Here is a 22301-nt window from a genome sequence, read left to right as displayed (position 1 = left end):
TTCATTCTGCCATCTCTTTGTGGTTGGACTAATGTGCATTAGGGTTCCTTAATGTGGATGTCAAATCAGTGCTGCAGTTTGACAAGTTATAATACAAATTTAGTGCTTAAGTGATAAGTCAATCAGCAGAAAATTAATTGGCTTCAAATAATGTATCAAGCAAAAATGTAAATTATTTGTAATTTGAACATCTCCAATATGATGATTTGCTACCTTTTTCTTTTTCATCTTTTGTAAATTGAATATTGTTGGGTTGAAGAAGATACAACCTTGTGATCTGGGAAAGTGTGATGGACATTTGTGCTATTTTCTGACAGGTTAAAGACAAGCTAATGAACAGATTAATCAATAATAAATATATATATATATATATATATATATATATATATGTAAATAAAACAATTGCATAAATTAAGAAAATCTTGGCAATGATAGCCGACTTAAATGTTTCATTGGCGAGAGAGTCGTCACTGTCACTTGCCTAACAAATAGAATCACACTAGAAACAATAATAAGGCAAGTGATGATAAGCATATATGCCTTTATCTGCAGTAGTTGTAATGGTGGTGGTAGTGGATGTGGCTTTTATGTTGAAGTAGGCTACCGGAAGTTGGGGAGCCACAGCACTAGCAGATAACCGAATAAAGCAGGTCCAGATCATTATAACGGATATGCTATATTCATATGGCCAAGAAACTGAAATGGCACCTCTATGAGTACATTTACGTAGCTAAACCTGCTGCTGTAATGACTTTCCTCAACTCTGAGTGGCGCCCGACAACGGGTTCTCGTGCTCTGCAGTCGGATGCTATTGGTCAGTGGGACAGACAGAAAATTCCTGAACGCTATCACGCATCTACCGGCGCACCGCATGCTGCTACTCAGCTTCATGGAACAAGAACAAGGGTGGATCACCGTCCGCTGACTGAAATCCACTGTAGCTGCTGCTGTCACCTTTAGCACTGAACTAAATTCCTGTTCTTCCTTTTAATCACTGCACTCTGCACTGTTCAGATAGCTAGCGAAGATGTCAGTTGTCGGATTTGACGTCGGGTTCATGAACTGCTATGTAGCGGTAGCAAGAGCCGGAGGGATTGAAACGGTCGCTAATGAATACAGCGATCGATGTACACCGTGAGTACGATTAGACACATTTTTGTGTGTGATTTGCGTTGTATTATCTGCGCTGATAGCAGGTACCGAAGGTGAACGAATCCACTTTTGTTCACCATAATATTGAGCGAAGCTAACGTTGCTACTTAGCTAGTTAGCAGGCTAACGGATTTCACAACAGAAAACGGCATGTGAGCGCTAAAGCTAATGCTAGCTTAAACGAAACCATTGTGAGTATAAAGAAATCCCGGCACCACTTCACGTGATGAAATGCTTCATGTGGTGTCTTACTACATTAATGTCGTCGAGGTAACCTAAAGACTGATAATTGACCTGCCCAGTCAGGTGATAGATGTTTTTTTTTTACTGCAGGCATGAATGAGCGCATGATGGGAGGAGGCCGGATCCTGGCTGTCAAAACGCCTTGATCAATCCATTGTACTTCATTTTCAGACCATAGTCCGTAGAAGAAATCTATAAAGGCGCAAAAAATACATATGCGCAAACATTTGAAACTATTATTACGGGAAATCGTCATCATCACAATGAATTACATTTTATTAGTGGTTAGCTCAACCCTTTACGAAGCTGCATCATTGTATGAATAGTGGTAGAAGAGAGAACTGAACTGTGTTTTCTGTTTTTAGAGCATGTGTCTCTTTTGGGCCCCGGAATCGATCGATTGGTGCAGCTGCCAAAAGCCAGGTATGTTTTCATGGGCAGTGGTGGGACACTGGATACCTGATCACTAACCTTACAAAAGAGGAACCAGTGTTTCCATAGTGCATTGAGTGCGAGCATGACCAATACTAGGCATGGGTATAGCACATAGCAAATTAAATTCATTGCACAATTTGCTTAGGTGTGCATGTTATTCTTTTTTTTTGTCACAGGTCGTCACAAACTGCAAGAACACAGTCCAAGGTTTCAAGAGGTTTCATGGCAGGGCGTTTTCTGATCCCTTTGTGCAGCGTCTCAAAAACAGTTTGGTCTACGACATTGCACAAATGCCTGCAGGAACAACTGGCATCAAGGTGAGAGAAGAACATTCACCGTTAATTTGATACGCTAGAGTGTTTAGTAATCTGTAGATTCTATTAGTTGTAGCCCAGACGAGGTGAAGGTACTTCATAATTATCCTTTTAAAATTCAATATTCACTCTGATAGTAACAATGACGATAATAACTCTATAATGATTCCCATAAGTTACCATTTGGCCAGCCAGCCCAGGTAATTAACAACCTGCCAAACACATTTTTGGCCAGAGGAAAGAAACATTACATTGGCACAGAGAAAGCCTTAATTCAGTTGGGCATAATTGTGGTTTGAAACAATAACCGATTTCTGCTTCACTCATCAAGGCAGAGACAATAAAAAGAGATTGAGGTGTAACCTGGTATTCTATCAAGACAGTACATCACTAACCCTAACCCAAATATGTTTATATAGTAAAGATAATAAAGCAATAGACATACAAGTCATATTGCACAGCATGACGTAGTCCCGTAAATCAATCAATCAAGTTTGTTTGTCACACATAAGGTATAATCACGGTAAGGTGTAATTACAGGTATTGTTTATTAAAGTGGTTTATAATGTGTGTATCTCTTTGTGTTTGGAAGACCAAACTATTTTTGTGTTGGATTATTATTTTTCTCTCCTGTGGTGTTAGTCTGGTGCTTATTAATTTAGTTTTGTCAAAGAAAGCTTTAATGCCAACAAGCACTAAAAGCTTGTAGATGAACAACACTTTATTGCACTTGTGACGTGGCATGTGTGTGTCTTGAAGTTGTGAAATGTCTGTGACATCACAAGCGGAACTGAGATAAAGTATGAAATGTAGCCTTGGTGATACAGTGGAAGTGTAAGGGATATGGTATGGAAGACTGACATTGGCACCTGAAAACATTAGTTACAGGCAATGTTCAATGACGCAAATAAGTCAGTGATTTATTTTTAGATTAAGATCATTCAGTCACTTGCTTTGCAGAACACTTAATTTTGAACTGACATAGTAGAAATCATCTCGAGCGGCGTAGTAATCTTGTCGCGTCCGACAATGTGACTGTTTCTAAAGGTGATGTACATGGAGGAGGAGAAGGTGTTCAGCATTGAACAGGTCACCGCCATGCTGCTGACCAAGCTGAAGGAGACCGCAGAGAGTGCGCTTAAGAAGCCTGTGGCCGACTGTGTTGTGTCTGTAAGTATTGCATTTTACTGTACAGTTTTTGATGCTGCCCTTGCACATGATACATAGAGAGGCAACATATGTAGTCCCTTTTTTTCAGCATATGAAAGCTTAAATGCTCCACCCACCCAGGAGGTTTCACTCGTGTTGCCTGGTTACACCTGTTATCAGTGTTTATTAGTATGTAGAGTTTGTCTGTAGAGATTCTCAGTGTAGCTCCACCCAACTTCAGGTCTAATCAAGCAGGTTGATTGAAAACACTTGTGTGAGTGTGCAGGGCCTTTATGTTAATTATTAAATTCATTTCTAATGCTGTTCTTTTGTAACCAGGTCCCTTGTTACTACACTGATGCTGAGAGGAGATCAGTGGTTGATGCTGCTCAGATTGCTGGTCTCAACTGCCTGAGGCTCATGAATGAGACAACTGCAGGTCTGTATTAGGTGTTTTTGGGCAAAGATGTGCGTGTTACTGATTGTTGAACTGACTGTGGCTGCCTATCAGACAAACATTAGTCATAAAATGCACACTTTGACGTTGATTCCAGTAGTTGTTTGCTTCATTAATAATATAACAAATGCCCTTCCAGTTGCACTGGCATATGGAATCTACAAACAGGATCTCCCTGCACCCGAGGAGAAGGCCAGGAACGTGGTGTTTGTGGAACTGGGCCACTCTGGATACCAGACATCTGTGTGTGCCTTTAATAAGGGCAAACTCAAGGTGTGTGTGTGTGTGTGTGTGTGTGTGTGTGTGTGTGTGTGTGTGTGTGTGTGTGTGTGTGTGTGTGTGTGTGTGTGTGTGTGTGTGTGTGTGTGTGGTCAAATCAACATTACTGTGTGCTCTTTATCAATCTATGAGAGGCTTTGTTTCATTGCTCCTCTCCCTGTCTCTCAGATCCTGGCTACGGCTTGTGACCCAGAGTTGGGAGGAAAGGATTTTGACGAGGTACTGGTGAAGTATTTCTGTGAGGAATTTGGCAAGAAGTACAAGCTTGATGTCAAGTCAAAGCCCAGGGCCCTGGTCAGGCTCTACCAAGAGTGTGAGAAACTGAAAAAACTGATGAGTGCCAACTCCTCTGACCTGCCGCTCAACATTGAGTGCTTCATGAATGACATTGATGTCACTGGAAAACTGAACAGGTAGACCAACAATAAATTATTTGGTGCTTTTAGAATCCATGGATCATAGCTACTGCGTACTATCTATCCGTCTTCTTTTTAATGTCCTTTTTAAGTCTTAAGTCATGTTCGCCTTTTCTTTTGCACAAGGGCTCGTTTTGAAGAGTTGAGTGCCGACATTTTGGCCCGAGTTGAGGCTCCACTGCAGAGTCTCCTGGAACAATCCAGTGAGTATAATTCTCCCCAGTTGTGATTTACTTCACGTCTTCTTTTTTTAATGAATTCTGTTAAAGAACACAACATATGCAAGTGCATTAGTTGGTGCGATAATAAAACTGTGTTTGTGTTCCGTCAGAACTGAAAAAGGAAGACATCTATGCAGTCGAGATAGTGGGAGGAGCTTCCAGGATCCCAGTCGTCAAAGAGAAAATCAGCAAATTCTTTGGGAAGGAGTTGAGCACCACACTGAATGCTGACGAAGCTGTGGCCAGAGGGTGTGCTCTGCAGGTACTTTGATTTTAAAGCCGGTCTCCTCCCCTCTCATTGTCACAACATTGAAAGTAATGTGAAAGGGATGTTTTTTGTTTTCAGATTAAATTTTTTTATTATGACCGCAGCTCTCATTGGAACACTGTTTGTCTCTCTGCAGTGTGCGATACTGTCACCTGCCTTCAAAGTGCGTGAATTCTCCATCACAGACGTTGCTCCCTATCCCATCTCCTTGAAGTGGCACTCTGCTGCAGAGGAAGGGTTGAGGTACAAAAAAAAAAATGTTACTGATCATTTCTATCTTTTTTTCCTACTGTGTCTAGACTGGATTATTGAATGTAATAATTATTATGAAATATCCGTTTGTTACAGTGACTGCGAGGTATTTCCCAAGAACCATGCAGCACCTTTCTCCAAAGTGCTGACCTTCTACCGGAAAGAGCCTTTTTCTTTGGAGGCCTATTACAACTGCCCTAATGAGCTGCCCTACCCTGATCCCACTATTGGTAAGCAACTAAAGCTTCCTGAGTGATGTCTGACCACTAGGGGATAGAAAGACGCCTGAGTGCACATCCAGCCAACACACAGCAAGATTAGCATCATGTCATTGAAGTCCAGTATTCGCTCTCCTTTTAGCACCGGTTTGGTCCACAGAGACAAATATCTTGGTTAATTAACAAGATCAAATTGATGAGCAAAATTAAACTACTGACCTCACCTGCCGAGACTGATTGCATCAGGAGGCCTTAAAGAGTTTTTTTAATTTAGTTTTTTCTTTCTTACAGGTCAGTTCCTGATCCAGAAGGTTGTCCCGCAGGCATCTGGGGAGAGCTCCAAGGTGAAAGTCAAGGTGCGAGTGAACATCCATGGTATCTTCAGTGTGTCCAGCGCCTCTCTGGTTGAAGTGCAGAAGTCTGATGAGACAGAGGAACCCATGGAGACAGAACAGGCGAATGACAAAGATGGAGAGGTACTGCAGCCTGATGAGTGTGCTTTTACTCTGAGCATCAGATCAGTGTGTGTACAAATATCTGTACTTCTTTTTGAAAGACTGGAAAAAAAAAACATGTCTGGTTTTTATTTCTCCTCTGCAGAGCAAGATGCAGACCGATCAGGATGAGCAGCAGGGTCAGGGAGAGGGTCAGAAAGAAACGGAAGAGAAGACGCCACGTGAGAATGAAGAGATGGAGGTAAGATGCTCATTTTTTGCGTAAAACAAATAGTTACCAGTTTATTAGATTGTCTTCAAGTTGAGATCCATTCGTAAATTAAATTAAATCTTTGAGAAGCTTATAATGTTCATTTTTGCATCTTCATTTGAAACATTGAAAATAAAAACGTTGTCTCACAAAGATGCGTTTAATGCAGAGCTAATTGGATTTCATTCGATTGGACAGATGTTCTAATAAACTGGTATGTCCTTGCATGTCTTTATTCACTTTGAGTGATATTTTGAAACTTAATGGCGATTCTCTTTCCTTGTCAGACTACCCCAGAGGAGGGCAAAGGCGAGAAGAAGTCCGACCAACCCCCACAAGCCAAAAAGCCTAAAGTCAAAACAAAAGTCCTGGAGCTTCCAATTGAAAACAGTCCACAGTGGCAGCTAGCGGAGGACATGCTCAACCTTTTTGTAGAAAACGAGGTAACTAAACTTTCAGCCATCACACAGACACATTAGTAAATCCACTGTCATCTTTAATTATGTGATCTATTCTTAAGTGTTTCGCCGTTACAGTTGCTGTTTGGGTTCTTCACAGGGTAAGATGATCATGCAGGACAAGCTGGAGAAGGAGAGGAATGACGCCAAGAATTATGTAGAAGAGTACGTGTACGACATGAGGGACAAACTACATGGGATGCTGGAGAAGTTTGTTGGTGAATCTGTGAGTAAACGGTCACTTCTAACTCATTGTAAAGAAATAATTGTGAGTTAGTTATTTATAATCACTTTACAACAGATTTGACTTTTCTTTACATATTGTGAAAAAATTTTTTTTACTTTTAGGACCGAGATGCTTTGTCATTAAAGCTGGAGGATACTGAAAACTGGCTGTATGAAGATGGAGAGGACCAACCCAAACAGGTGTACATTGACAAACTGGCAGAGTTAAAGGTAATTATTGCTATAGTACTTGCTTTTTTCCCTCCATTGCTTGGTTGACATTTTGATTTCTTTAACCAACATGTATACTGTGTTCACTACAGAAACTTGGCCAGCCCATCCAGGAGAGGTATACAGAGGCTGAAGAGAGACCTAAAGCATTTGAGGAGTTGGGAAAACAAATCCAGCAGTACATGAAATTTGTTGAAGCATTCAAAATCAAGGTAAAACTAAAGGCTTTTTAAAATAGAAATTTGGCTTTTTTTTAAAAATCTTTTATTATTCCTCTCCACATAACAGCCTTTACCTCATACACACGTGTTTATTGTGTATCCTTTCAAATGACATTAGAATACTATAAATTTAGACAATAAAAACTGAAGGAATCATTGCAAATAAAAGTAATAATGCTTGTTGTTTCCATTATTGATTTCCAGGATGAGCAGTATGACCATTTAGATGAGGCAGATGTCACCAAAGTGGACAAACTGACCAACGATGCAATGATCTGGATGAACAGCGCCATGAACCAGCAAAGCAAACAGAGCTTGGCAGTGGATCCGTCTGTCAAAGTAAAAGACATTCAAGCAAAAACAAGGGTGAGTTTCTACTCATTATAATACCAAAGCGCTGAGAAAAGTGACTAGAGTGCATACATATAAAATAAATGTGTGAATAGCTTATGATTTCTGCCACTTTTTCATCACATATATTGGTATTGAAAAATGCGGCACTGGGGTCAGCCTGTCTACCAGGAACACACAACTTGGTGCCTATGCACTTATGTACTTTTTTATTTGGGCCAGGTCCACTTGGTAGATCTCCCACACAACTATATTTCTTTTAATAAAACCATTATTACATGTTGTGTTTTTTGTAATTTCCCAGGAGCTGTTCTCTGCTTGTAACCCCATTGCGACCAAGCCCAAGCCCAAGGTGGAGCTTCCCAAGGAGGACACGCCTGCAGAGCAGAACGGGCCTGTCAACGGGCAGGAGAAACCCCAGGAAGAAACTGCAGACAAGGGAACTACCGAGAACACAGGCAACCCCACCTCAGAAACCACAGAAAACAAGCCCGACATGGACCTTGATTAAAGCAGCCCAACGCCTCCCTAAGCAAAGCTGAACGGGAGTTGGTTGTTTCAGATTGAGATGCAGCCCGGGTGTATATCAGAGCAGGTTAAGTGTTTCAGGAACTGCACTTCACAGTTAAAAATCAGGCAGGGTGATTAGCACACTGAGCCCAGCTCCTGGTGGTATCTCTCTGATGACATAGCATGCCCCTCTCTCTTTCTGGATGACATAAATCAAAAGCCAGCCGCAATAAGCCTGTTTGACAATGAGCGCTGTACACATGATGGTATTTATTTCTGTTGTGTGCTCTGTACGTGTTCTGGTCTGTGTCACAATATGGTTTTAATAAAGTTATTGAAAATCACTTGTGTCGTCTATATTACTTGGGTCAAAGAATACCCATGGCTTCACGGAGGTACTGCGTCTAGCTCGCAGGGTGGTCACTACCACTGAAGACAAATTATCTCTGGTTATATTCCTGACACATTTTACACATGTTGGGTTCAATGACTGATTCTCAAATCATTTTAGACTACCTTAAAATTGTACTTTTTAGGTAAAAAGGTAAAAAAATTTAAATAAAATGGGGCTCAGCATTAGAAAAACAGCATTTATCCCCATAAAGTAAATAGGTGAAACTTACAGAAAATTAGAACAGTGAAATGAACAAATGTGACATTTAAGTTTAACCTAGTTGGTGTCAGAGTAACTGGGACTCATGACCTCGTGTATTTCTAAAATGAGTCATGACATAATATAGGTTATTTAAATCCGTAACCGATGCGATTTGTCGAATATGTAGGTAACTTTATGGGTAACATATAAACCTGATACTGATAAGATGAGGAGGCTGAGTTAGAATCAAGGGTATTTGAAACAGAGCCACTGAAAATGTACTGTCGCTTAGCAACCACTGTTAACGTTCTGCTGGGAAAAAACAAACAATAAATAATTAAATAAATGATAACGTTCGTGTTTGCGCTCTTTGATACGTGTATGTAACTATGCATAACTTTAAAGAGCTATAAACCACTGGACAGACCAGTTTTCGCCTGAAGAGCCCCGTGCTTCCATTTCTCACGTTAAATTAGCCTCCTTAGCTTACCAGCTAACAAAATCTGATGATTGGAACACATCTTCAGTGAACGTCACCTCCGCGGCGAGCGCTGTTTGCATTCAACCGCAGGAATCACATGATCCACATCCAGATCCTGTCTGCTGCGAGTAAAAGCTACAGATAGTCCAAGGTATCTATATGTGCATGCAATTAACTCTGTTCTGTGTGTTTTATTAGGACACTAATACTGCGGTGAAAGTTTTGGTCACACTGCTGCGCGGTTGCGTCAAAGTGTTTTTGGCAGCTTGTTTAGTAATCAAATCTTGACCAGTGATCTCGTTTTATTGTTGCTGGATTGTTAGTTGTTAGTTTCCTTGATGAGTCTAAAGTCTGATTTAGGTGTGTTTTGTCCTGAATTACTTCGAGGCTGAGCTCCTTCAGGTGTTTTTTTGTCCAGGACGATGAAGCTGATCATCCTAAATGACTACGACCAGGCGAGCGAGTGGGCTGCGAAGTACATCAGGAACAAGATCTTAATGTTCAAACCTGGCCCTGACAGATATTTCACCCTGGGGCTGCCCACAGGTAAGGAGGAGCTGGCAACGCCTTGAAGCTGCGTTTAATTTCAGTTGAGGATATACTGTGTTACAGTGTGTAAAACAGTGATAAAGTCAGCAATATCCCCCCAAATCTGCTGATTCAGTGTCAGTGGCAGAAATAGCCATCAGACCATGTGCTTATATAATCCAGTAATGGAAAAATTATACTTAATATACTTAATATTAAAGTTTGTTTATATTTCTGCACAAAGTAAAACTGTTGATGCATGAATCTGTAAAAACGGTCTAACTTAGCTTGTCTTCATGCAGATTGGGAGTTTAAAATCAAACAACACATCATATTTTGTGACATTACATGTTTTGCATGTAATCTTTATATTTCAAAGAGCCAGTACAGCCATAAAAATATAATAGTTTCCTCTGAAACACAGAGGAGTAGTAGTATGAAGTCTCCCAAAATGGAATGACTGAAGTACTGTGACTCAAAATGTGCACTTAGGTAGTTTCCTCTCTGTTACTTTTGCAGGAAGCACCCCCTTGGGTTGTTACAAGAAACTGATTGAGTACTACAAGAATGGAGAAATCTCATTCCAGTATGTAAAAACGTTCAACATGGATGAATATGTGGGTAAGTCTGTTCTTTCTCCTAAAATGGTTACAGATTTAGGAATTCCTAAAAGCTGTGATCTTGCATAAGAAACTGCCTTATACTCCTGTATAGGACTTCCCAGAGATCACCCTGAGAGCTACCACTCCTTCATGTGGAATAACTTCTTCAAGCACATAGACATAAGAGCAGAGAACACGCACATCCTCGATGGCAACGCTGCTGACCTGCAAGCAGAGTGTGAAGCCTTTGAGGAAAAGATAACAGCTGCTGGGGGGATCAAGCTCTTTGTTGGAGGTCAGGAGGTCCCAGTGCTGATAATGAATATACTGTTATCAAACACATCGTGGCTACACATTTCAGATTGGTGTTCAGTCCCATTCTGGTATCAAGTGATTCCGCAGTCATTGTTGAAGCTGTAGTAAAATTCAAACTACTCCTCCTGTCCTGTCAGGTATTGGACCAGATGGCCACATTGCCTTCAACGAACCTGGTTCAAGCTTGGTTTCCAGGACTAGGGTGAAGACCCTGGCAAAGGATACTATCATGGCTAACGCCCGATTCTTTGATGGGGATCTCTCAAAGGTGCCCACCATGGCTCTGACTGTGGGAGTGGGCACTGTCATGGACGCAAAAGAGGTTCGAAGTCCACAAGAATGTCAACCATCTGACCTGTTTGTGCCTTTGTTGTTTTGTGTTTCTGCAAAATCTCAAATAATACATTGTTAGGAACACCAGTTGCAAGTTGCTCTTACTCAGTCACACAGGTCACACTTTCAATTTTTTCTCAGGTCATGATTCTCATCACTGGAGCACACAAGGCCTTTGCTTTATACAAAGCTATAGAGGACGGCGTGAATCACATGTGGACAGTGTCTGCGTTCCAGCAGCACCCGCAGACTGTTTTTGTATGTGACGAAGACGCCACCCTGGAACTGCGGGTCAAAACTGTAAAGTACTTCAAAGGTGAGACTAAATCACCAAACTGCAGTGCTTAAGTTATTATATTTGACTGTTATTAAATTGCCACCCAGGTTGCATTAAGCAAAGATATTTTCCGAACAGACGTGAATCATAGAGAACATGTTGATTCTTGCTCTTTCTTTAGGGATGATGCACGTGCACAACAAGCTGGTGGAGCCACCTCCTTCAGGGCCGAAGAAGAACTGAGGAGATCTTTTCCAAACTTTTCCTTTTGTTGATTCATGAGGCATCTTTCAAAAGTTAACATTCCAATGATTATCTTCTTTATCTTTATCTTCTACATATGTTGACATCAAGCAGTGCTTGGTGTCAACCTCAACTAATCCTTGCAGAAATAATCAGGTAATTATGATGTTACGCAGGCTATTCAGGTTTTCAGGTGATTGTTCATACAGCTTTGCTTATCATTTGTTCTTTTTAATAAAGTGCATTTAATTTGTACATCTCCTTATCTCTCTGTGTGGTTGGGAATAGTGTTTAGTATTCAGTCACATGACAAAACGGAACTACTGCTGTTGCCTTTAAGTGCTCCTTGTAAGCTTCTGCTTCCAAATTTGTGCTGGGTGTAATGAAATTACAAAATTGCCCTTTTAACAAACTGCTCTCATATATGGTTTAAGTTAAAGAGTCCAGCGGTAGAATGTAACTAAGAACAGAAGTACCATACTTAAGTACAATTTCGTGATACTTCTATTTTGCTAGTGATTATCTGCTAGTCAATACTTCTTCAAGCACATACACTGACTATACATCTGCTCCACTACATTTCAGAGGCAAATATTGTAGTTTTTACTCCACTACATTTATCTGAGAGCTATATTTTGTGGTGACTTTGCAGTCTTTTATAAAAAAAAAAACAACTATGACCATCTCATAAAATATGGTGCATTGTTAATGAAAAATTACTCAATGATATAAAAAGTATTTTTTCTACACCTTGAGGAGCTACAACATTAAAATACTGCCCATCATTATTGGTAATACAATAATATAACAGACACAAAAACATAACATTGTGGAATGGGCCATTCTGTATCATGAGTGTTGAAATACATGAAGTTCACTTTGTTAATAATATTCCTCTATTTTTACACTGTGATATTTCTACTTTTACTCGTTGGTGTGCGAACAACTTGCAGCTAAATATTCCGACAGCACATGAAGGCAGCACAATAGCCTGCTGCCGTCCGGGCGTCAGGAGGGTAGAAGGAAGGAGATGGCCGACTAGGAGGAGACGTTAGCTTTGCTACTTCGTAGGCGAGATTGCTTTTACTTAAAACATCTTCACGGCTGAAGTGGACAGAGGACGTTTAAAATATTTTGCTCCTCTTCCACAATGGCAGAACAAACCAGCAACGTCAGATATCAAGAGGTATGTAACAGTTTGCTGGCACGCTAAAAATGTAGCTATCAGCTATCGTTAGCTGCTGCCCTGTCAGCTAACACTGGTCAACATTAGCCTGTCACTGAGAGGATAACCGCGAGCTCAGCCGACATTTGTTTACGGGCGGGCCTGAGTTGGCGATTCATATCTTGATCTTATGTCAAATCGAATTTCTCCCCTTGAAATAAGCTTAAATGAATTATCAAAATGATAATAATGTCAAATATAACTTGAAGCCTATGTGACCCATTTTCATTTAGCAGCTGACTAGTTAGTTACTCGGAACGTTAGCTAGTGTTGGCTGGTCTGAACAGGAACGCTGTGTAGTGTCACTTTGTCTAGCCTTGGACCAAAACCGTCATACTACCTGACGGTCCTGGATCAGTGACCAGTCCAGCATGTCAGTAAGTTGCACTCCAGAGGCAGAACTGGATTAAAATACTAATATTAAGTATGAAGGTGCAGCCTGCTCATTTATTTACATATATTGCAGACTATGTGTGAGATCATGAGTGCGCAGCTTATAGTTTGATTGGGGTTATGTGGTTTTGATGGTGTATCAGAGGTGACTGGGTTATAACTGATTGAAGTAGTACAGCGAATGTTAATCCATCCTATTTGGAGAAAGGTTTGGGGGCAGACATGTCTCCCATGACCACTTGTTGCACAGTACATTACACGACATCAGTGCTGCTGCACTGTTACTCTTTGAGCAATCAGTGCAATTTTCCCTTAAAGCACCTCCAGTACATCTGTATTGTGCTTGATCAATACCAGGGCTATACGTGGGGTGCGCAAACCAAGAGGTACTTTGGGGTTGAGGTGGACAATATGGATAAAATCCTCTTGTATCTTTCTAAACATTGCAACGTTTATATATATATATATATATATATATATATTTATTGTTATTGTTATTGATAGTTTACTGCAAGTGAAAATGAGTTGTAACGTCTGTAATGGCCCAATGCAACCAGAAATCTTAAAGGGATAGCTACCAAGACATAAACAATATGGCAACAGTTGGCAAATATCTATTATCTCACAATATATAAACATATTGTCATATTGCCCAACCCTACTTGAAGGTTAAACTTGCAGTATTTTTTCCTAAATTCCATTCCGTAAATATAATTTTCCTAATAGATGTCATTTAAGTTTGACCCTAGTTGTGATGTCATTTATTTACATTTCCTCAGCTGGTGAATGAGGAGGAACCCGCCCAGTCATCCCAGGAGGCTCCTGCCCAGGACGCACCACCACCCTACAGCAGCATTGCTGCAGCAAATGCAGGTTAGGAACCTTCACAGCTCCATCACATACTGTCAGATAACTCACAACAAGTAAAATTTAGAAGTGGGAGAAATATTTAAATCCATAAATATCAGTGCCACTACTTATTAAGTCTGTATTAAAAGGGAAATCATTATTGGCCAAGTATGTGTACACATACAAGGAATCTGACTGTGGTTTTTACTTACACAGATTTCCGAAAACAATTTACAGGAAGATAGAAATAGGCATATAGTTAAAAACACGGACGACAAAGCATAGTTAGTTAGTGTAGAAGTACTTGCAGTGCCGAAGAAACAAAAGCAAAAGTAATCATTGTTCAGAATAATTCTTTCCACAGTGTCACATTGTTCTTGCAAAGCAGGAACCTTGTCTAATTGCTGTACCTTGCATTTGAGAGTCACATGCTCTTTGATCACAGCCCCAACCTTTATGAAGTATTTTAATGTTGAGGCTGTTTAACAACTGCATGTACTGCTGACTACTTAAAACTCTTAACAGTTCCTCAAATTTTATGAGCTCATCCTGTGTTTTTCCATCTAAAACCGTATTCTGCAAAGTGAAAAGTAACTACATCCAGCACATAAATAGTCAAAACAAGGGTACAATGTACAATATAAAAGTACCAAAGCCTCATAACTGTGTTGAAGTGGAGCACTTGAATAAGTGTATATAGCTCTGTCAATCTTCTGCTCTAAGTTGTCTTACGCTGTTAGCCTTAGAATGAATAATGTAGAGGGTTGTGTGCGAGGCCTTTTAGAAAGGTCTGATGTCTCTAATCTCATGTCTTAAGAGGGCAGAGGTCAACATGTTGCATAAGTGGGTGTAGCCTTGAGCCTTTCCTGGGTAAGTGCATTGATCTGGTTCAATGCAGTTTGTGTTTGAGCAATACAAAGAAGCATTCTGGAAAGCCGCCAAATGACCCAGATAGTCTTGGCTTGTATGGGACAGAACATAAAGAGTAATGGACACATACACTACTAATGTCTTTCTTCCTGCTGTAACATCCCCCCTCACCTCCACTGGTCTGGTGAAAGCAGAAGTGAAAGTAGATTTTGTCTGTCTTTCATAACCGCTGGTAAATCAGCAGATTTCAAAGTTATCTAATGTTGGCTGTTACCAGAGACATTTTTGGATACACATTTTATTACATGAATAGACAAAAAACATATGAAAAATTATAAATGATAAGGTTTCGGTGGAATTTGATTTAGTGCAACTCATGTTTTATCATTTGCTACTACATAAAGCTGAAATCTGTAATGTTTTTTAAAATTGATATATTGTTACTAAATCCAGCTTTATGGTAGTAGTATACAAATGCAGTGTTGTAGCTTAAATATTAGCCCAGCCTGCGTATACAATGAATCAGCACATGACATTGTTTTGTCAGGAGTTTATTTTGAGACCTCATAGTGATTTGCTTGTTGCCTCCGCAGCTTTCTTTGAATACAAGGAAGATGGAGGAAGATTTCCCAACCCTCCATCCTACAGCGTTGCCACCACTTTGCCGTCCTATGATGAGGCCGAGAGAAGCAAAGAAGAGGCAGCCATCCCCCTGGTCACTGGAAGAGTCACGGTAGATTGATCTCATTTAAGACATTTAGAAATATTCCTAATTACTAAGTAAACATCAAAAGAAAACAGAGGTAAACACGAGTTACTGTAATATATCAGCATACTTCTTGTTGTTGGTGCAGGAGGACGACTTTGTGGCCAGGGATGACTTTGAAGATGCTGACCAGCTGCGAATAGGAAATGACGGCATCTTCATGCTCACTTTCTTCAGTAAGAACTCGTTTAGCATTTCAGCTGTTGCCTTGTGTACAGTTGTTCTTTTAAAAGAGTAAACTGACTTTCAGTTTGCACTCTCCCTTCATTTGTTGGGTAGTTGCTCTGGTGTACTATTTTCTAAATTGAATTTGGTATAAGGCCATTAAATACTGTACTGAGTGCACACTCGCCACACAAGTTTGTTTTCTAGCAAAAGATGGAGGAGACTGTGTGCTGGCGGGTCTGATGACTTCAAAAACGACTTGCATCTTTGATTAAAAATGTCCTCATATCTATGGGTCATGCTTTAAAAATTTCAAAGTTATGGGTTTGTGTTAAACCAAATTTTTCATTCTTTTTCATTAATTATTCTTTTTTTTGTGTCACCAGTGGCATTCCTCTTCAACTGGATCGGTTTCTTCTTGTCGTTCTGTTTGACAACATCAGCCGCCGGCCGATATGGGGCCATCTCTGGCTTCGGTCTGTCCCTCATCAAATGGGTTCTTATTGTCAGGGTAAGAGTTATTGAGTGAATATTCACGTCTGCCAGTTCGGCTATTAAATGGCTGCTCAGTGGTGTGAAGGTGCAGGATTACTAGTTCTTATCTGTGTTACTCTACAGGAAGACAAAAACTCTGGAAATGATAACTTTCTGGGATCATGTCTTTAATGTGTCAATGTACAGCTCCTAACAGGTATTATCTGATATCTCTTCCAGTTTTCTACCTACTTCCCTGGTTACTTTGATGGGCAGTACTGGTTGTGGTGGGTGTTCCTGGCCCTGGGTAAGTGAGAGACTTTATTTTATAAACAAATAGCATTTCCTGTTATTTCCTACAGTTACATTTTGTCTTCAGTTGTATGATTGTAACGTCTTGCATTACATATCTTTTCTTTGCCCTCCAGGCTTCATGCTGTTCATCAGAGGCTTTGTTAACTACTCCAGAGTGCGTAAACTGGCTGATCCCACCTATGCCACTCTTCCCCGAACAAGGGTACTCTTCATCTATTAGAGGTAAGGTGTTTTCATCAGGTCACACTCATCATGGATCATGTTTGTCATTGGAGACATTTACATGCACACAGGACTCCAGTTACAGTGATTAAGGTATACACATGACGTCCTTATGTTGATAACTTAAATACAGGAAATTTAAAAAAAGTGTTGCCTTAATCTTGTCAGTCTGAGTTACTAATGTGCGTGTAAACAATAACTCCTGACAAACCACAGAGACCTCACCACATCCTCGAATATTAATTCCTCTGAAGACGAGGTCCATTTCTAGATTTGATTTGTACATCTTCCCTTGACTTGAATTCAGGATGTTGGATGTGGAAGGACTGGACATGACCGACACAAGCAGCAACTCTGTGAAGAGTTTCACATTTTAAGTGAAGATGCTTCACCAGAAATCGGCCAGATGACTGATAGATGAAGACAACTCTCAATGAAATATTCAGGAATTACAGTGGCTTCAGAAAAGTATTCAGACCCCTTCACTTTTTGCACACTTTTATTGTAGATTCAATTCTAAATGGATCAAATACCCTTTTTTGCCTATCAAGTTATACTCAATAACCCGTAATGACAAAGTGAATACAAGTTTTTAGAAATGTTTGCATTTCAATACTTTGTAGAAGCCTTTTTAGCTGCAATTACAGCTTCGAGTCTTCTTGGGCAAGTCTCTACAAGCTCTGCACACCTAGATTTAGGAGGTTTATCCCACTCCCTGTAAATCTACAACACAATGAAGTGTGCAAAAAGTGAAGGGGTTGGAGTACTTTGTGAAGCCACTGTATATCACTTGTTTTATTTTGTTTTGAAACCTTATTATTGGATAATGGCTAACAGTAATAGTCCCTCAATGTACTCATTAGTGGCGAATGTTAAGTGCTATTTACATCTGTCTGTATTGTAAAGTAATGCCTTATATAATTTGATGGTAGCATATGAGCATGCATCTGCCCTTAAAGTCAATAAATAGGGAGTCTCATGTTGGCAACACTTGAAGCCAACAGGTATTAATTAATACAACACTCTGAAGACTTTCCATAGCATGCAGCACACTTTGTAACCTGCACTAATCTCACTTCATGGTTTTATTGTGACTATTATAGGCTGTTTTTAGATACCACATACACTTACAAAGCAAGTTTTCATTAGGCTGTAAATGCTGATCTACGCATTACCACATAGTTCACTCACCTGTTGGCTTTAAGTAGTGTTGCCCTTTTTTATTTAGCCAGGAGGGGGCAGTGTTGTCTGCTGCTTTTAACTTGTTGGAAAGTGTTCATTAAGGGCATCATCATAATAAAACATACATGCTTGTGATTCAAACGTCAGTGGAGCGCAGCAAAATTACATCCATGTGTCAGAAGTCATGATTTCTGCCTGTTAAATGTTTTGTTGTACATTAAATCAGGTGAAACTTTCTACCCTGGAAATTGAATTTGGGTGACAAATTATGATCTTGGATGATCCAGCTTGAGTTCTTTGAACATGAACAAGCCGCAGCCAGAAACCAGATGGCCACAAATGTCAGGCGACAAACCCCCCGGAGCAGCTGGGTTGTGAGTGAGGGGACGGCAAATTTTCTGGACAGTGACGGCAACCAAGATGATTTTTATGCCGCATGTGAGCAAATTTTCTGGTTCGTGTCCTGAAAAAGCTCATTTAGATGCAAAAGCGTGACCTTTCCATGACTCGTCAGTGAGTCAGTGTGCTCGGCATCTCATTCATAGTCGATGGAAAGAAGCTTATAGGAAAAGAGTCTTAGCGGTCTGGATTTCAGCTGTTAATGATTTTGCTCCTCAGACATTTGGATCAAATTATCTCAAGAGCATAAAAATAACTCAAATTCCATTTTCAGGTGGGTTTTTTGCCTTAAGATTTAATTGACAGATGGTGAAGGGAACTTTTTTTCTTCTTCTTTTTTTTTTTTAAATGATTCATAAGGTGTAAGATGTTAGCTATCTTGTGGGTATCAAAACTATATCAAAGAATGTTGTATGCAGGTGCACTTTTAGAAACATAGCCAATAAAACCCAGAGGATGTTCCCATCATTATTTTATGTCCCGGACATATAAAACAAGGAATGAATGACGCATTGGTGCAGGAGTTTGTTTCTGTTTTATACTCTGGAGGAAACAGCATGTCAGGATAATGCAGTTTTTTTCATGATCTAACCACTGTTGTCAATGGAAGGAGTTCATATTGATTTTAGTCTGGTCCCCAAACTGATCTATTTATCAGTTAATTTCATACTTCTGCCGTGGCTTTCATACAGATCCATTATGCTTATTTCTATGTGATGTAGAGCTGCAACCTTTGGGGTTTTATTGACATGAACTGTACAGAACGTTTAGTGTTAAATAAATGTCACTTTTAATGCCTCATTTCTGAGTCTGGATTATTGACTGCTTGGTGGTCAGATATGCTCTGATGATATGCAAATGTAATACCATTATTTATTAGTATGATTATCAGTACTTTTAAGCTATGGCACGGGGGGGGGGGGGGGGGGCATGAAAATTAAAATGTGTGGCTCAAAATAGAGTCACAGCCTTTATTTATGTTTAATTGTGCGCTTTTACACATTGGTGGCACCAAGTGGCAGCAAAGTGTAATATATGCATTGAAAGGCTGAACAGCCCCTCTCAAGCTGTTCATTCATATTTCTTCTCTTCTAATCAGCCGAGTCAATAGCAAAGCAGAAAAGGACCTCAAACCACCAAGCCAGCAAGTTCTCTACTGGTGTGTTACGTGTGCCATTTTTCATTCAAGTTAAGGGCAGTATTTTACGTGAAAATGGGAATTTTTCCTACTGTAGGTCACAATGAACCTTTTGAAGCGATTCCTGCATTCATCCCTCTGTCCACATCCACATGAAAAATGAGTTACTTGTTCCTGCCTCTGGCCTGACTTTTCACCAAATGTCTCTGACATCTGGAAACAATATTTAAGACAATAAACTATTTAGATAACTAAATATGTACTAACACTACAGAGTTTTTTAATAATAACTACAGTACATACAGTATATTATAGATTATTATTGTTCAGTGTTTTTTTTCACTCAAAAAACTGACTTCAAAATCAGTGCTGGTTGAGCCTCGGTCGCTGTATCTGTTGTGATGATACTGTTTTCTTGTTTGCTTCTTCTGAGCACTCAGAAGACATGCTGCCAAATAAAGCAGGATGTTGTGTTAGTGGACAAAAAGAAGATGACATGCACATTAAGACTAATCCTTGGTCCTTGCTCTGATAAATATTAGAGCATCAGAGCTTCATTTGGTGTTGCCAGCAGCTCATCAACCATTTTCACACCACTTCTTCATCTCTTGGTGACATGGTGAAATAGGTGTATTTCAACAGAAATCTGTGTTGAGGTATCACTTGTGTGTTGAGACGAGCGTCTTCACTCTTGCAGCTGTCGGGGTAGAAAGAAGATGGCCTTCTGTCCGATGTGAGTCCTTGCACCCAGTTTAGGTTTTCCGTTCTTTTTCAGAGCCACGTACCAGTTCTCCTCCTGATATTTCTGAGACAGATATGTGTTGTAGTGGTTCTCCTCCAGCTTCTCCAGGAAGTAACATTCGTCAGTCACTGTGGGCTGAGAGAGAAACACAAAACAAGCACCAGTTGTTTGGTTTGAGGTTGAAAGTTTAAAAATGCAGACATCAAATTTAGATAATTGGAAAATGTCGCTCTTTCTCTCCATATGCCTGCATCATTACAGCTAATGTACTAATCACATAGATCATCAGGTCTAGTGTAGATACTCACTGAACTGTACAATCGCCCCTCATCGCTCATGGCCAAATATCGCTCGGCTTCTGTTCCCTGGATGAGCACCACGCCTCTGTCCACAGCTGTGAGCTTTAAAACAGCTGGAAGGAGAGAATGTTTCAAATAAACAACTGACACCTATAAATACACCTCAAATCTGAGGTTTCTGTGTCACTTCAAACACTGTTGCTGTTTCCTCGCAGCTCCAGTTAGAGCATCCTTGTTATTCTTGAGACTGAATAAATGTGTTGTCTTGAAGTCTTCAGTGTCACTCAGTCTGTACAGCATTTGGAACGGATGTACTTGAGGATAAAACGATAAAAAGGAGAATTAAAAAAGGTAAACGGCAACCACCCATTTGATCTCATCTGTCGTCCCTGGCCAGGTGTCATATCTCATAAAATGCATATATACATCATAAATTTGCACAAAGTATCACAAGTAAGAGGACTGACAGGCAACTAATGTTGACATGTTTATGTAATGACCTTTCATATTAGACATTATTGAGAAGACCTATATTTTTTATAATATTTCTTCGTCCTCCCCTCTGTGTATGTTCACTTGTTCAAGAGCAAAAGATTGACCTTGTAGAAAATAAATATTCTCAAAAGTAGGCCTACCTCTGCACCAAATAGCACCAAGTGTCCTGGTTCCCTAAAATGTGTGTGTGTGTGTTATCTGTGTCTATCACAGGAGTACTTTTGCATTTTATTCCTCTTACAGTTTAAAATGAACTTCAAAGTCAAATAAACCTGTGCAGATCAGCAGTAGGTTACTGGGATGCCCTCTCTTTTCCAAGCCGAACATTAAGATGTCAGTACAATCTTCCACCTTTCCCCTCTGAGGGGATTTCTTGGTCTCTTTTCCTGCTCCGTGAACCTGACACACCTGCAGTGAAAGGCAGTGAACGCATCATGCTGCAGGCCTGGCCTGGATGTAAAATGCGCCGTGTGCTGCAGCCTTACTGTGAACGTCTCGGTCATCCCTCTGGCCCTGCACGGTCCCATCGGGGAGGATCTGGAGGTGGTGTCCGCCATTCATGCAGTACAGCCGAGCCCGCCGCCTGTAGTCCCGCAGCAGGCCGCTGTCCACGGTCTGATCCTCCGATACCAACACCTGCTCATCCGTCATCCCGCTCGGAGGACGCACAGCCGTGTGATCAACAGGAAGGTTTGCAGAGGTGCCCGTTTCTCTATGAAGAATAATCAGCGGTCTCTGACTCCTGCAGTGGTCAGGTGTTTACATGCGCGTGAACGAGCGCAGAGATCACACTGGGTGCGCGTCCCCGACTCCGGGCCTCAACCTCCAACTGGGACGATGGTGAGATCCCTGACACATAACTTTTCAAAAGTGTTGGGTTATTATTGTTTGTCTGTTGATGTTTTTTTCTTTTGTTTACTCATTTGAAAATAATTATGTACTTCATCACACTAGAGGCAATAAGGACACCGCCAGGCCTGTCTGATCATGAATGCTACTTTATACCTGACTACATTTCAGAGGGAAATATTGTACTTTTTACTCCACTACATTTATTTGAAAACTGAAGTTACTTTGCAGATTCAGATTAATAATACAATTATTATAATTAAAGTGATGCACACATTAATGCATCAGTATGATATACGTTATTCTGAAATGGGCATATGAGTAATTTTACTTTTGGGACTTTAAGTATATTTTGATGCTAATACTTTTGTACTTTTACTTAAGTAAGATTTTGAATTCATGACTTTTACTTGCAACAGAGTATTTCTACACTATGGTA

General features: G+C 40.3%; 4 protein-coding genes across 8 annotated transcripts; 3 read left to right on the top strand and 1 right to left on the bottom strand.

The window, feature by feature from the left end:
• The first annotated feature begins 917 nt into the window (after positions 1 to 917).
• hspa4b (heat shock protein 4b) lies at positions 918 to 8449 on the top strand. Of its 4 annotated transcripts, XM_070913679.1 has the most exons (20): positions 918 to 1137; positions 1179 to 1196; positions 1761 to 1818; positions 2007 to 2147; positions 3192 to 3314; positions 3633 to 3732; positions 3890 to 4023; positions 4198 to 4442; positions 4572 to 4648; positions 4777 to 4928; positions 5071 to 5177; positions 5283 to 5416; positions 5696 to 5880; positions 6005 to 6100; positions 6397 to 6552; positions 6668 to 6793; positions 6916 to 7023; positions 7116 to 7235; positions 7449 to 7610; positions 7900 to 8449. In XM_070913679.1, exons 1-20 carry the CDS (start codon positions 1028 to 1030, stop codon positions 8104 to 8106), a joined length of 2559 nt encoding a protein of 852 aa, XP_070769780.1. In that variant the 5' UTR covers positions 918 to 1027; the 3' UTR covers positions 8107 to 8449. The 4 variants fall into 4 exon arrangements, with proteins under 4 accessions (XP_070769780.1, XP_070769781.1, XP_070769778.1 ...); XM_070913680.1 differs by lacking the exon at positions 1179 to 1196 and having other exon boundaries at positions 918 to 1134; positions 6005 to 6080; positions 6407 to 6552; XM_070913677.1 differs by lacking the exon at positions 1179 to 1196 and having other exon boundaries at positions 918 to 1134.
• An 833-nt stretch (positions 8450 to 9282) lies between these two features.
• On the top strand, positions 9283 to 11734 carry gnpda1 (glucosamine-6-phosphate deaminase 1). 2 transcript variants are annotated; one of them, XM_070912881.1, is made up of 7 exons: positions 9283 to 9332; positions 9584 to 9727; positions 10229 to 10330; positions 10424 to 10606; positions 10764 to 10948; positions 11101 to 11275; positions 11418 to 11734. In XM_070912881.1, exons 2-7 carry the CDS (start codon positions 9604 to 9606, stop codon positions 11477 to 11479), a joined length of 831 nt encoding a protein of 276 aa, XP_070768982.1. In that variant the 5' UTR covers positions 9283 to 9332; positions 9584 to 9603; the 3' UTR covers positions 11480 to 11734. The 2 variants fall into 2 exon arrangements, with proteins under 2 accessions (XP_070768982.1, XP_070768983.1); XM_070912882.1 differs by having other exon boundaries at positions 9295 to 9332; positions 9600 to 9727.
• Positions 11735 to 12513: 779 nt separating this feature from the next.
• ndfip1 (Nedd4 family interacting protein 1) lies at positions 12514 to 19140 on the top strand. Its single transcript, XM_070912883.1, has 8 exons — positions 12514 to 12665; positions 13877 to 13970; positions 15410 to 15549; positions 15671 to 15758; positions 16134 to 16258; positions 16462 to 16528; positions 16650 to 16758; positions 17066 to 19140. Exons 1-7 carry the CDS (start codon positions 12630 to 12632, stop codon positions 16754 to 16756), a joined length of 657 nt encoding a protein of 218 aa, XP_070768984.1. The 5' UTR covers positions 12514 to 12629; the 3' UTR covers positions 16757 to 16758; positions 17066 to 19140.
• Positions 19141 to 20162: 1022 nt separating this feature from the next.
• Positions 20163 to 21664, bottom strand: fgf1a (fibroblast growth factor 1a). The gene is made up of 3 exons (XM_070913562.1): positions 21499 to 21664; positions 20528 to 20631; positions 20163 to 20354 (listed from the first exon to the last, which is right to left on the bottom strand). Exons 1-3 carry the CDS (start codon positions 21662 to 21664, stop codon positions 20163 to 20165), a joined length of 462 nt encoding a protein of 153 aa, XP_070769663.1.
• Between the last annotated feature and the right edge of the window lie 637 nt (positions 21665 to 22301).

The sequence above is a fragment of the Enoplosus armatus genome, chromosome 10 (assembly GCF_043641665.1).
Source record: "Enoplosus armatus isolate fEnoArm2 chromosome 10, fEnoArm2.hap1, whole genome shotgun sequence".
NCBI lineage: Eukaryota > Metazoa > Chordata > Actinopteri > Centrarchiformes > Enoplosidae > Enoplosus > Enoplosus armatus.
The sequence above is the reverse complement of the archived record's forward strand: the minus strand, read 5'-3'. Positions and strand labels throughout refer to the sequence as shown.

What these genes read in the sequence shown, in the direction of transcription:
- gnpda1 (XM_070912881.1), top strand. Translation starts at nt 9,604, where the DNA reads ATGAAGCTGATCATCCTAAATGACTACGACCAGGCGAGCGAGTGGGCT. An exon ending in CAACATGGATGAATATGTGG is followed by an intron (nt 10,331 to 10,423) that starts GTAAGTCTGTTC and finishes ACTCCTGTATAG; the next exon opens with GACTTCCCAGAGATCACCCT. An exon ending in GATCAAGCTCTTTGTTGGAG is followed by an intron (nt 10,607 to 10,763) that starts GTCAGGAGGTCC and finishes CTGTCCTGTCAG; the next exon opens with GTATTGGACCAGATGGCCAC.
- hspa4b (XM_070913679.1), top strand. Translation starts at nt 1,028, where the DNA reads ATGTCAGTTGTCGGATTTGACGTCGGGTTCATGAACTGCTATGTAGCG. An exon ending in CGAATGACAAAGATGGAGAG is followed by an intron (nt 5,881 to 6,004) that starts GTACTGCAGCCT and finishes TCTCCTCTGCAG; the next exon opens with AGCAAGATGCAGACCGATCA. An exon ending in ACAAACTGGCAGAGTTAAAG is followed by an intron (nt 7,024 to 7,115) that starts GTAATTATTGCT and finishes TGTTCACTACAG; the next exon opens with AAACTTGGCCAGCCCATCCA.
- fgf1a (XM_070913562.1), bottom strand. Translation starts at nt 21,664, where the DNA reads ATGACGGATGAGCAGGTGTTGGTATCGGAGGATCAGACCGTGGACAGC. An exon ending in GGATGACCGAGACGTTCACA is followed by an intron (nt 20,632 to 21,498) that starts GTAAGGCTGCAG and finishes CTCTCCTTCCAG; the next exon opens with CTGTTTTAAAGCTCACAGCT. An exon ending in AGGGGCGATTGTACAGTTCA is followed by an intron (nt 20,355 to 20,527) that starts GTGAGTATCTAC and finishes TTTCTCTCTCAG; the next exon opens with CCCACAGTGACTGACGAATG.
- ndfip1 (XM_070912883.1), top strand. Translation starts at nt 12,630, where the DNA reads ATGGCAGAACAAACCAGCAACGTCAGATATCAAGAG. An exon ending in CATTGCTGCAGCAAATGCAG is followed by an intron (nt 13,971 to 15,409) that starts GTTAGGAACCTT and finishes TTGCCTCCGCAG; the next exon opens with CTTTCTTTGAATACAAGGAA. An exon ending in CTTCATGCTCACTTTCTTCA is followed by an intron (nt 15,759 to 16,133) that starts GTAAGAACTCGT and finishes TTGTGTCACCAG; the next exon opens with TGGCATTCCTCTTCAACTGG.